Source organism: Ruditapes philippinarum, unplaced genomic scaffold, assembly GCF_026571515.1.
Source record: "Ruditapes philippinarum isolate M1 unplaced genomic scaffold, ASM2657151v2 ctg3503_1_1_1_1, whole genome shotgun sequence".
Classification (NCBI taxonomy): Eukaryota; Metazoa; Mollusca; class Bivalvia; order Venerida; family Veneridae; genus Ruditapes; species Ruditapes philippinarum.
The window spans coordinates 46,286-61,072 of record NW_026865979.1 but is presented as its reverse complement, the minus strand read 5'-3'; the positions used below and the strand labels follow the sequence as shown (position 1 = coordinate 61,072).

Below are 14,787 nucleotides of genomic sequence, written 5' to 3'. Positions count from 1 at the left end.
ACGCATTCAAACTAAAATAAATTCTCTATAAAGTGAATTAAAGTTTCCCCCACCAGAATATATTTGGAAAGTGCTGATACTAGCCGATTAATGGCGTTAAACCTGTGTAACAGTTCAGTACCATATTTGAAAAAATCACATTTTCTGGCGTTACCGCGGAGCACTATTCACGTACATCGGCGTTACCTCATAAAAACGTCTTGAATTCAATTTTATCAGCTTATTTCAATTTAACCAAAAATCTAAATTTTATGGAATAATATGCATTGTTGTCCTTATAAGAGTCGGCAAAAAGCCAAAATCTCGCTCAAAAAGGTAGTCAAGTCATCATTTTCACGAATGATCTTGAAAAGTAAACAATTTCGTGGAAGTAATGTTGATGAGGGATAAAGAGTAATGTCTTTGCAGCCGTATGCAGCTATTCATTTTTACAGTTCGGTTCAATAAAAAATATATTGGCCAGTTTACTTACCGCGTTGGAAATCCTGTCAGGTAGCCGCCATTTATTGCACAATTCTGCGTTACTTATTGCACGAATCGTGCGTTATTTTCACATTCCGGCGTTACTGGATATACATTATTAAACTAAGTTGAAAGAATGAAGGAAAAATTATATTTTGGGAATATTTCTTTCCATGAATTTAAACATGGATGTGTTATTATTTTGTATTGCCCGTCTTCGACCGGTTTAAGGTCCTCACAGCTTTGGATTCGAATTTTGCAAATGATTTGATTCTTAAATGTGTGGCAGCATTCCATGGAACGTCTTAGGGTGGTTCTATTCAGGTATCCGTTTGTACCTAGGGAAGGTAAAGCTGGAAAGTCAACATTATAACATTGAATTAAAAACCAACCGAAAAGAAGGTAGTTTAAGAGAAGATGGAGTCACATGAATTCACATTAATTGTTATAACTTGCATGTTTCTGAAACCGATTTTGTGTGGTAAAAACGGACCCTTTCCACGATAATGCAACATTTTCAATGTAACATTGCTCACCCTGCGCACCCTCTTACCTAATTATTGATCCTTCCTTGGTTGGCACTGTCAAGATATAATCAATTTCTATTTATAGATATGTTATGTTTGTTTCAGTAGTCCGCGCAAATTCACCAGTGATGGCATATTTTAAATTGTTTTTCGTTATTTTCTTTTTCTGCTATTATTTCATACCAGTGGTAACCACGGTAAGATTTTTATTTATTGAAATGTGATTCATTCTACTTTAAATTCTTTCAAAAGTGTCTTTACACTCATTTATTTTTCTGCCGGAAGTGATAGCAGACGACAATTCATTTTTTTTTTTCAGTTTTAGTAAATTATTCAATATATTGCAATTGATTTCATTTAGCTTGTTTATGCTATTATACTGTATAGAGGATATTCAAGTTTTTTTTCTATATATTCATTGAGTGGTATGAAAATAAATATTTCATGACTGACGGTAGCCACGAGTGAAATATGATAATTTTCATACCACAAGATGCAAATAAATCCTGTTAATATAAAAAAAAACTTGAATTTTCTGTTTTTTATATACTGATTTTTATTTTTTTACATTACAATTTAAAGACTCACCCTTAAAATTGATGTATTAGATGAATTTAAAAGAAAGTGAAAATACGGAAAATATGTTTCACTGCATTGACATGTTTACGGTGAAAATGGGTGTGTGGGTAACAGTAACAATATCATCCCGAGGAAAATACTGTTACCCGAGGCGTAACGTCTATTATTATTGTTATAGACATTATTATTATTATTATTATTATTATTATTATTATAATTATTATTATTATTATTATTATTATTATTATTATTATTATTATTATAGACGTTGAAATTTGATTTTTTTTTCAAAACGGCTTATATTAAGATTTTTGATATTTATGATCAGTACATGTGCTGGGATTGACAAATATACATTTTATTTGGATTTTAAAGGTGTTTTAAGCTCCACACCCCAAGTGTCTGTGGTCCAGTCCGACCCCCCTAAATTCCTAGGATCCAGACCAGAATAAATAATAGTTTTGTATCAAAAATTAAATGACCAAATATGTGATTGACACATACAATCTTATTTGACCAGCATATAAAATATTTAAATCAGTTTTTGAGTGTGTTTTTTTCCAAACTAGTCAGTATGTCAACTGTGTATTAGGTTTGACTATTAGATTAACAACATTCCAAAACAATAGATCAGACTGCTGAGACATTAACTTTAAAGTCCCAAAACTGTAACCTCCCCCCACCTTCCTGTCCCCACCCTTCCCAGGAATTTGAAACATTTGTCCATGATTCCCAAACTATGGTGTCGCAGATATTCAGTTGTTATGTGCATAATACGGATACCAAATGCCATTTTGAAGTTATACATGTACAATATCAAACACATTTCGTATGTTTTGATTGCATTAATGAAGAAGTAAAATGAGCCGCGTCACGACAAAACCAACATAATGGGTTTGCGACCAGCATAGATCCAGACCAGCCTGTGCGTCCGCGCAGTCTGAACAGGATCCATACTGCTACTTGTAAAAGAGTTGGTACGCGAACAGCATGGATCCTGATCAGACTGCGCGGATGCGCAGGCTGGTCTGGATCCATGCTGGTCGCAAACGCATTATGTTGGTTCTGTCGTGACGCGGCTCAAATGTTTATTTTCAAGCATACGATGTATTTAATATTACGATGGGGGAAAAATCCTTTTGTATATGAACTTATGCAATTATTAAAACAGGGTTAAAGTGACATTATGCTCATATTTCCATTGTCAAGTTGCGCTGAATTGACTTTATATTTCAAAGGATTGACTGTATAGATCTAAATGATGTTTGACCAATAGATTATATTGGAAAATGTTTAGGATAAAATTTAATATCTGCCTGAAATATAGAAAGACTGCCCCACTCTCTTTATAAATTGAACGTTACAGGTAAATAATAAATGATATTTACTGAAAGTTCGTTTGAATCCGGTGGTTATTTATTGTTTATGAAAGTAAATTATTAAAACAAAAGAATTATGGCGAAATGAAAATTTATTTTGACTCTTACCTGTTCACTCACTATATACCTTTAGATGGGCATAATGTCACTATTATTATGCATTGTTAAACTTATTTGCCGTATGCATTTCCTGATTCTCACCATGCAAAATTAATGTTAGGAAACAGTTAACACCTAGAAACATGTCATATATTATATAGAAGAATTGTCACTGATTAACACGTTTTTCTACTCTATTTTCAGAACTTCAAGGCGACCTGATTAAATTCTACAGAAAAAGGTGTAGTTCAATACCTCTGTCACCGCTTCTTGAAGAAATAGAGACACATCTAGCTGGGTTCTACGTGATGCCAGATATAGTCACTGTAAAAAAGAAGTCCCTAACTTGTCATGAAGAGGAGAGAACACCGATCAAGTCTTTGAAAGACCTGTTTTTAACCGGAAGTGGTGATCAGCAAGAAATTTATCTATCAGCTGATGCAGGCTTTGGAAAAACTGCTTTCTCAAAATATCTTGCAGTCACGTGGTGTCAAGCTCATTGTCACGATGAAAACTACGCCTGCTTTAAAGACGACGAGTTAAAAACGTTATTAGACTTCAAGTTCTTATTTTTGGTTTTATTAAGAGACTGTACCTCTGTTTGCAACATTGACGATATGATTGAACAGCAAATTACAAGGAAACTTCCTACTTCTGCAATACAAGATGAAGTTTTACGTAGAGAAAAATGCTTGATAATATTGGACGGTCTTGATGAATGGAATCACCCTGATAATAGCTGTAGCGAAGTAACAGAAAAAATCCCACATCGATACGTACGTGATAATTGTGTTATCCTTACGACAACTCGACCGTGGAAACTCGGAGTCGCAAATCTCAAAACAAGTCAAATAAACAAAAAAGTAGAATTGGTTCAATTAAGTGCAGATTCTACGCGGCAACTTGAAAAAAATGCTATAAGAAAAATGACAAGTGTCCGTGACGATAGAGTACTAGAGAGTAAAATATGGGACTTCAATAAAGTGATACGTGACCGTCGCCTAGAGCACATGCAGGTGATCCCACTCCTCCTCATGTATATAGTTTGCCTGTGGTGCAACAACATTCCTATAGGAAACTCAAAACATGAAATTTACACCAATATCATTGAATTTCTATTATCAAGAACGTCAAAGAAACACCCGGAAGTTCAACCATCTCGTGAATCGTCTGCCAGTGAAATTCCAGGTTACTTCAAAAGTCATGAATTTTGTAAAAAGTTTTACAGTCTTATAACATCATTAGCAGAACTAGCTTACCAAACATTATTTAACAAAAACAGACAAAATACGCTTTTATTTGATAGAATGGTTGCTGATATATATCTCAAAGCAGACGACATGAAATTAAGTCTTCTCTCAGGAATACTGTCAGAAAGTAGAAGTAAAACTTTAATTAAAGAAATTAGTAAAGTATCGTTTTCTCACAAAACAGTTCAAGAATACTTTGCCGCCATTTTTATAAGTTCTCAAAGTGACGCTCAGAAAACTGTTGTAGAAAAATGTAGAAATGTTCAAGATATTCTGGACATGTCAAAAATGTGTGAATTTATAAGTGGAATGAATGCTGACCTGATGTGTGAAATATCAAATGATTTGATGGCTGTGATAAATGAAGACGAGAAAACACGCGACTATAGAACTAGGATAGGTCGCGAGATAGTGTACAATACTCCATTGTATAACATACAGAAAATGTTCATGTCGTGTTTACAAGAAATGCCTGAAAGTGAAAATATTCAATTATGTTTACAAGATTTCTTCATTGACTGGCGCACCGTGAACAGTAAGCTGTTACAACGTTTATTAAAACAAAATAAAACCAACATAAAATCACTTTATATATACATCAGATATACTTTCAGGAGTTTACGTGGAATTATAGATTTATTCTCTCTCACAGATCTCAGTCATATACAGAAACTTTACTATGATTGTGGCAGCAAGGAGGAGGCTGAGATAAACCGGATATTGTTTCCCAGTTTACAGTACGTTACTTTGCGGTATGGTACATGGATAAATGATGAAGAGAATCAGTGTGAAAATTTAGCGCGATTACAAAACTTACAATATTTATATATTTACAGCTTCACGTTATCTCACAAAATACTGGAAACATTTTACAATTTTATCTCCGCTCAAAAATCAATGAAAGAGTTAACATTGTGGAAGTTAGACTGTAAAGAACATGGCTACCGCCGTGATTGTAAGAGATTGATGAACTTGCACTTGTCTCAACATTCAACTCTATCAAAGTTAGACTTGGACACGTTACCTGGGAGACTACAATTAAATATAACAACACCGTCATTAGTTTATGTTAGGTTGTCGCTCATCAATCTAGATGATGAAAGTTCATTGTTACTGTCACGTGACATGGTGAATATTAAACGTGTGGAGTTGGTGCTGATAGAAATGTCCGCAGAAAGTTTACAGAACTTTATTACCGTGCTGAAAACTCTGCCGCAGTCAGTTACAGTAAAGATGATCGCCATTAAACCGGAAACAGAATATAGACGTGTTATAAAAAATATTCGGAGTTCACAGACTTTTCATGTGATACAAGACTACGACGACTTGTGGGGACGGGTGATTGAGTTCAAAACAATAAAACCAAGTAAAGAATAAACAAAGGAAAAACATTGTACAATAAACTAATGAAATTACTTCAATGATTTTAAATGAAAACAATTTAAATATGGACACTTAGAAACAAAATGGCGACTCATCAAACTTTAATTAGGACATTCTTATACTTCCGTTTTCAATTAATAATTTAAGTGACAATTGTTTATAAATAAAAACATTTAATTAATAGAAATAATTCAAGGAAGTTTTCACGGAATTTCAATGGATATCAAAGATGGATTAGGATATGAAAATATTTAACAGGTGAGTGATTTTATATTGAATGTTTTTTATTACCTTTATATATTTTTTTTGTATTTTTATATATACATGCATATATAAGAACTGAAATAGATTATTAACAGTGAACAATACTCTTATTAACTTTTTCTTGAAAATATATTTGATATAAATAAATTAACTTTTTAATTAATATTTACCATGATTTTTTATGGAAGTGGCTAGCCGTACGGGCCCGTACGGCTAGCCAAAAGTTCTAGCCGTACGTGAGTCACGTACGACTAGCCAGGACACACTGTATTGGCTAGCCGTACGGCACTTTTCAAAAATATATGGAAGGCGAAAGTGCATATGTTAATTGTGACTTTAAGCGAGGATTTTAGTCAAAAATGTTTACTTTTTAGAGATTAATCGACGTATTGGCTACAGTAAAGAATGTACTTTGTCATCTCAAGTCGTCGAGAAAAAATAGCGTTTGGTTGCAGTTAAATAACATCAATTGAAATAGTTTACAAAATTTTGATAGTAATCCTTTTTTGTTTCATTAAGTTTAATTTTTAAATTGAAAAAAAAAACAAAAACAAAAAACACCGAAAATAATTGTTGTTGGGCTCTGATAATTGCGCGTCAATTACCGACGGTATAGAAGTTTGTCCATCGTCCATCATTAAGGAAAGTTTGCATTATTAAATTATTTTTCCTTTTCACCGTTTTTTTAAAATATTCTTTTTATTTATTTATTTATTTATTCCCCTCCGATCATTATTTATTCGATCCATGTACTTAATTAACAGATTTAACAATTCATCTTTCATACAAATCATAAGCATGAAAATAAAGGATGTTATAACGTGCAACTTTGGCACTTAATTTTATTAAGATAGATAATACAACGCTTCCTGTACGAAATTTTCTGCACGGAAATGAGGCGGAATTCAATGGCAGATTCCGCCCAGAAATTTAAATTCTCCCCAAAATATACAAGTGTTAAACCATTTGCTTTTGGCACGGATTCCAGCCGGATTCCAGGCGGAAACGGGACGGATTCTGGGCGGAATTGGGACGAAATATGCAAATGAGTTGGGGCGGAATTTTTGAAGCGGAATCTTGGGGCGGAATTTTGAAGCGGAATCTCTGGGCGGAATTTTGAAGCGGAATCTCTGGGTGGAATTTCGGAACGGAATTTTGGAACGGAATTGTCAAACAAAATTCTGGGCGGAATTCTGGGACAGAATTCATTGGGGGGGGAATTTTTATGAGTTTAACATGATCACATTTTTTGGGGATAAAATTATCAGTTATGTATCACATTAAATTTTCTTTCACAAAATTTAATACATATCCTTTAGTCCAAATACAGAATAGAATACCATACATTCACTATAACACAAACAGTTTTTTTCTACCTGCAGGTTTTGGTAGGTACTGGTTTTCTTAGAATCCAACACTTTGTTTTTTTTGCATTTTTTTTGCTGAGAGTGTTTCAATCATAAATTTGTTTCAAATGTTTCTGATTATTAAAATTACTATTTCTTTTAATTGATGTCTGTTTTAAGTCCACTGCCTGTGTTTCCAAGAACTTCTTGTGGTTGTGCTCACCTTTAATAATAAAATTAATAATAAATTAAACAAAAATGTAGTAATGAATTATGTTTGATTGCATAAATATATGCAGTTATATTTCATATTTTTTGATAATATCAAATTTTATGTTTCAACAGTATTAAATATTAACAGTGCTTGTGCATATTCAAAAATACTTAAGCTTACGCAGTATCTTATTTCAGTGCACAAGTGTTTAAGAATTGCTCTGTATAAGAATTAATTAACTGCTTTATTTGTTGACACTATTTATTACTGGTTATGTATTTTTTTAAGGAAAGATGTTAAATAGTAAAGTATTGAGATTTAAAAATATACCTTTTCAGGATTAATACTGCACACCTTGCATCTCACGGTCAGCACTTAACTCCCAGTCTGAAAATATGAGTGTAAAATGTAATTTTAGATTGTTCCATTGGAAACACAACACATACATGTAAAATAATAAATGATTATGATGACCCTGTTCAGCTGTACAAAACTTCTGAATTTGTACCATTTATTCCTATTTAATCAAATTGACTTAATTTGTTTAATTTCCAGGATATGAAAAAGATCTACTACATGCTATTAATTTATACAATACACACAATCATTATATAGATTCATTGAATAATTTATATTTTACAGCCATTAAAAATGTAATAAAGATTTAAAACAATTATCAGAAAAAAATAAATGTATGAAGTTGAAAATATAAAAACAACATTGACCTCTTGTTACAAATTTTAGTTTGCTACCATTGATAATAAGTTTGATATAAAACTTGTTTCAGCATTAATGTAACTAAAGGTTTATAATTACCAGATTATGTTGTTCATCTCCTTGTCCCATGTTTTCACACTTATTTATCATACCAATACTAAAACACTTTGAGATCTTAAACAAAAGTATATCTCCAAAATTGTTAAAATATCAAGTACATCCTCTGTTATTTGCAGTGTTTTTGCTGACACAGATATCTTAGAATTCAAAATTCACAACTGTATAACTGCATGGACAGGTCAATCATTATGTAAAACAGGGTTAATTTACTCATCATCTCAACCTTCATTCATTGAATGTAACAAAAATTCAAGTAACAAATAGATATATATATAGAATTTAAAAATCATTACAAATTTCTGAACAAAAAAAATTGCAATGTCCTAGACAATTTCTGCATATGAAATTTATAATGTTATCTCTCCCCAAAATAATTCAATGGAACAGCCTGATCTGTTGGAATGACCAGTGGAGTAAATTAGTCATGCAAAGAATTTAAGATGGTGGGAAAACTGCTGGTCAGTTGAGTTTTATCAGAGCTCTGATCTGTGTAGTGTAAAATCTCAGTGGATATATATTGTAGTATTTATTTACCTAAATGAAAGCAATTATTGGGCATATTGGCTGATCAATTCTATATAGATTAAAAGGGCATACTATATGAGATTATTTCATGCAATGTTTTTGTTTTGTTTTTGCTTATTTTTTTTTATAACAAAATCATGATTTCTTAGAGTTTAAAATGGCAAGCACACTATCTTGTTCTGTGGCTGTCCTGATATTCAAATTTAAGCAGCATTCTTATTTCAATGTTATTTTTATAAACTTAAGCATTTTGGAGGTGAATGTTTTAAAGTTCTACACTAAGATTATTACAGTTGTTTTTCAGTACAAAAAATATTTGCTAAATTAGTCTGACAATATATCATTTGCCACAATATTTAAAAAACATTGTTTAGGCATATTTTAATGTCTAAAAAATAACCCTATTTATTCTAAAAATACACCTGTAATTATTGGTCAAGTATCATGCTTCAACAAAAATAATAAGTACAGTTGGTAAAATTTCATTGTCTGCAAGTGCAAAAACAAGAGTTAACAATTATGATTAAGACATCTTATATGTGAAATTCTGTTCAAGAAAAATGTTTAAGTATAGAATTCCGCCCATAGTGAAGACCATTCCTTCCCAAGAAAATTTCAAAGTTGAAAATTCTGTCCAAGATGAAATGTTTAAGTATAAATTCTGCTCCAAATAAAATTCCAGCCGGAATTTTTCTAGTTTTCCGCCCAGAAAAGTGAACAAAATATTTTTCTTGTGAGACAGAATGACACGGAATTTGCGTTTCCGTTCCTGGTCCGCCCAGAAATCACTGATTCCGTGTCAATTCCGTGCCAATTCCGCCCAGACTCCGTGCCAAAATTTCGTACAGGTTATATTAGTCGTATTTTCATTTTTTTTATTTTTTTTGCAAAATTGCGGGGCATCTTGATTAAAGTGAACACACTAGTTAGGACAAATGCGGAGATTTGATTAAAATCGTCGTTTAAATTTTAAGACACAAAATAACATATGCATTTTCGACTTCCATATAATTTTGAAAAGTGCCGTACGGCTAGCCAATACAGTGTGTCCAGGCTAGTCGTACGTGACTCACGTACGGCTAGAACTTTTGGCTAGCCGTACGGGCCCGTACGGCTAGCCACTTCCATTTTTTATTCCCAAAATAGTTTTTTTTTAAATCAAAATAAAATATTTTTTAAACATAGTGCATGTAATTGTATACATAGGTGAACACAGTTTATTAATTAACCGTCTATTATCTCCTATACATTTTATTAATTTCAAAAATATTTAAGGATTGTTTTTCTTTTCTTATTTTCAGAAATATTCTCGTTAGATTTTTATTTTTTGTAACAATTTAATTGCCAGACTCTTTAAATTATTAATTACTTTTAAAAGTGTCTCCTTTAATAACATTAAATGCTGGCCTGTCAACCAGTTTCCTTTAATTTTTAAACCATAAAGTAACCCTAGGGTCAGAACTGACTCAGTCTGGAGGTGGGGGGAGGGGGGGGGGGCATAATTTTTTTCTTATAATTAAAGTCATTTTTACAATGAAGGTTTAATCTTAGATATTTGTCAAGACACATACTCTAGTGGAAATGAATAATGTTTGTTAAATTATAGCTTTTGGATTAAAAGGTCATTGATTTTTGATAAACACATAAAACTTTAAAAATCATTTGAATTCACAAGGGCCTAAAACTTAGATGTTTTGCATGAAACATTATTTCGTGTTCCTCCAACTACGTAGTAATGGTATATAAGAAAAAAAATCTTTTTTTTTTCTTACACTCAACCCAAAATAGTTTTTTTGATGTGTGTTTTTTTTTTTGTTTTTTTGTTTTTTTATTTAACTTCATTTTTTATATGGGCACCAAGACTGGACGAGCACCTGTGGACTACATTAGAATAAAACATTGTTGTGCAAAATTTCCCCATTAATAAAATACATGTATGCGTTAATCTTGTGTCTTATTTCTCGTTTCAGCGGCCTTTAAAGATCAAAATCTTTGTGATGCAGAATTAGGATTTGTGTAGTTATAGATTATTTCGAGCAACAAAAATACCATGTTCCTTTGTTACAAGGTAAGTCTTAAATTATCTTTATGATTGACAGATCTATGAAATCAAATAAAGATAGTAAAATAAAATATCGAAGACAGCTTCCATGCAAAAGACAATTGCTTTATTCAACCAATTTAATTTATAAATGAACGATTCTTTGGGAAATTGTTGAAAAAATATTTCATTTTACGCCAAGTTTTGTAAACCGAGTTTCAATACCATCTGAGTTTAATACATCTTAAGCATAGTTTGGTACTAGTTATCTTAGGAATGGTCTGTGGTTCTACTTGGATATCAGCTTAGGCCAAATAGTTAAATTCACTTAGCTGACAACAGGCCGTGGTTCTACTCAGATGTCAGCTATTATGCACAAATGGCTTACAGTAGGCCCGAGGTTTATACTGTGATGTGAACGCATGCCTATATTTTACTCAGTAGGCCGACTGTACTCGGATATCAGCTTGTGCCTCTTAAACAGATATCAGCTTATGTCAAATAGTTAAATTAATATGACTGGAAAAGACAGTGGTTCCACTTAGATGTCAGCTCTTGCCTAGATGATAAAATTCAGTTGGCTAACAGAGGTTTTTGGTTCTACTCGGATACCAGCTTATGTTTAAAAAATCAATTCAGCTGGCTTGGGGAAGGTGTTATTTTTTATTCAGTTCCTTCACGGAATGCAAGAGGTTCCCCTCTGAAATTGTCAGATCATGCCTATATTATTCCATTAAGTTGGCTTATTCTACTCTGATATCAGCTCGTGCCTAAATAATTCAATTCAGTTTGCTTACAGATGGTATTCCTGCTAATATGCTTAAATAATTCATTTCAGCTGGCCGGCAGAATATGTATTATTCAATTCAATTTGCTTACAGAAGGTCTGTGGTTCTACTCATATGTCAGGTCGTGGAGATATAATGATCCATATAAAGGGCAATTTCAATATATTCTATCCATATTTCTATCACTTAATGGCAACTATTTTTTACAAATGAAGGAGACCTATAGGCGATTGGGCGAGATGTATTATATAGAGGATATTGAATGAGTGTAAGTTCAATACTGAATTTATTGCACGAGTTGAATAAAATTATATTATGCGAGCCTCTTGCAGGCATAATATTATTTAATTCAACGAGTGTAATAAATTCAGTAATGAACTTACTCGAATTTAATATTCTATTTATCACATACCCAAGATAAAGACCGTTTAAAGTGAAATAAGAGTCATCCTTCATTGAACGGCTATAGTATAACGCTAACATTTAGCGCGTCTTTACACTATGTTTGTATAACGCTAATGATGTCACGTCAAAGTTTATGCACGACCGTGCAATACCATATTTAATACGGAGTCGCAAAATCGGCACCGGTGTGTGATAAATATGTTATTTAATTTGATTAACAAAAATAATGTTCACACATGCCACTATAATATCAAAAAACATAGTTTACATAAAATTAATTAAAAAATAGATTAGTTACTTACGCGTATGGAATTTTATGATTTGCATTAACTTAGGTTCACCTTAAATGTGTATGAATCATAAAACACATAAATATATATTATTATTCTTAATAAATCCTGTAATCTACACTGTTACACACTTATATTTTGAATTTTCTCTTTTATTCTTTATACTTTTTTTTCAGATAATCAGCTCAAGTAAATCTACAGTGACAATGATGATTATGCTTCTATTAGAGTCCAATATGAATACTAGAGTCCAATATGAAAACTTTACACCTGGTTCCTGGCAATACAGAAACATATCCAAAAGAATATTGTTTTAAAACAGTGCATCACCAATACCTTGTACAATCTTCTAGTACCTTGCTGAATCAAAGACAGACCAGCAAACTTTTGCATCGTTTATACTTAAACTTGTTTTCTTCAAGAAGAATTTACATTTGTAAAGAAAGTTTTTACCTAGGCCGCTGTGAAATATTTAAAAATATCCTTCTGAAAACTTTGTTTGTGAACTACTCACATACATTTAGAAAACACAAATGAAACTTGTAACAAAACGCTTATAATTAAAGTGGATTGGTCTACATATTGATAACACGACCACAATTAGACAATAAGAAATGTGCATTTTGGATATGTTTTGGAAATGTTGATAGAGTTCTAAAATGATTTAGTATGGACATAATATATAATTGTTCTAAAACACTTTATTATACTAGTACACATATTCTATATATTAATATGTTGTATCGGATCATGTATCTATCACTTGCCAACAACACCCATATACAATTTTTTGTGGTTTGCTTTAATATATGATTCTAAATACTTACTATAAAATAATTATTTATGGTATTTATATCTCTTATTGTAGACCAATTCACTTTAAAAAAGTATGATTTAAATTGTTTTTATTTTAATAAGATTAAAGGGACTCCACTGAGGTTTTTTGACATGATGGGACTGAAAATATTTTTTTCCAGATAAATGTACCATTTGATGTATGTGTAGACCACAAATCTTTGTGCAAACTTTCAGATCATTCACGCACTTCGTTTTTCCATAATAATTATTCAAATTGTAAAAAAATGACCCAAAATGAAAAGCGTTTTAACGCTTTTCACTCAAATTAGGCTAAGAAAAGCATAAAACTACGATTTTCGATTTATTTTAAAAGTATAGTTCTTTACTATCTTTGCATATATTTCTGTTTAAAGCACCCCAGTTCATTTATGTAAGAAATTCTAATGTTATGTTTTTAGGCTTTTATACCTCCGTGGAGTCCCTTTAAATTATGTTCCGCCATTTTAGAGTGAAATAGTTAAACATATCACTAAATAATGACTAGCTTTGTAAAAAAGAAACACAATATTTTATTGTTTGAACCATGGTAATTTTGATGAGTATAAGTTTGTTGATTTACTACTTTTTACGTTACAAAAAGGAAAAGGAAATTTGAAAGTTGCAATATAACTACAGTAAAAAGAGCAATAGAGTATATGTTGCATTTTGCTATTGGTTATATCTTAATTAAGACAGGGTCTTTCAAATAGAATGGTCTGGAGTCGGACGAATTTTACTAAAAGATGTCTCAGTTGTGTCACATTATTAGGTTATCTACCAACTGTGATCTGGCATAGTATATCACCCTTCAAAATTCAAATAATAAGATAAATCAATCAAAAAATATTGAAAACTAATCTTGGCTACGTTACATTATCAGTTTTGTCTTTGAAAAGTAACAATTTATTATACATGAATTTGAAATCAAATTAGGAAATCTACAAACTATGATCGGGCATAGTGAATCAATATTCGAAATTATAATTATAAGATTAATTGATAAAAGTTGACTGAAAACTAATTTTGGTTACATTACTGTATCAGATTTTTCTTTAAAAAGTAACAATTCTATAGATTTGCAATGGAATTTGGATTTTTTCATTCCCGGTGTCAAGTTAAACATCTACTGCATTTTTTGAAAATAGGTCCAAGTTTCATAAACTTTTATTTTAATTATGCATTGTTCAATGCCAAAATAGAAATTGATTTTACGAAGAAAAAATGTTATTTAATCGTATCATGTAAAGATGATTTTATAATATTTCACGATGTTATTTACAAATATTTGATGTTAAATTTGATGCATTTTCAAAAATGGCGTCGTTTGTTGGCAAATATGCTATGTGTTTCAACAAATAATGGCTTTATGACCTTATTACCTGAAATATTTATCTTTAAGTCACATGTTTAAAGATTTTTAAAAAACATCATATTGTCAGAATTTTCATTTTGCTCCTGTATTTAGGTGTTTCTCCTTTTGTTGAACACTTACATAATTTGCGTATAGAAAACTATACCGAGTTATACCAAGGCATGTTATATTGTGGCGTGAAGGATTTAC

General features: G+C 31.5%; 1 protein-coding gene across 1 annotated transcript; it reads left to right on the top strand.

Annotated features, from left to right (window-relative positions):
- Nucleotides 1–530: 530 nt before the first annotated feature.
- Nucleotides 531–14,325, top strand: LOC132730931 (uncharacterized). Its single transcript, XM_060717012.1, has 3 exons — nucleotides 531–5,937; nucleotides 10,836–10,933; nucleotides 12,566–14,325. Exon 1 carries the CDS (start codon nucleotides 3,355–3,357, stop codon nucleotides 5,671–5,673), a length of 2,319 nt encoding a protein of 772 aa, XP_060572995.1. The 5' UTR covers nucleotides 531–3,354; the 3' UTR covers nucleotides 5,674–5,937; nucleotides 10,836–10,933; nucleotides 12,566–14,325.
- The last annotated feature ends 462 nt before the right edge of the window (nucleotides 14,326–14,787 follow it).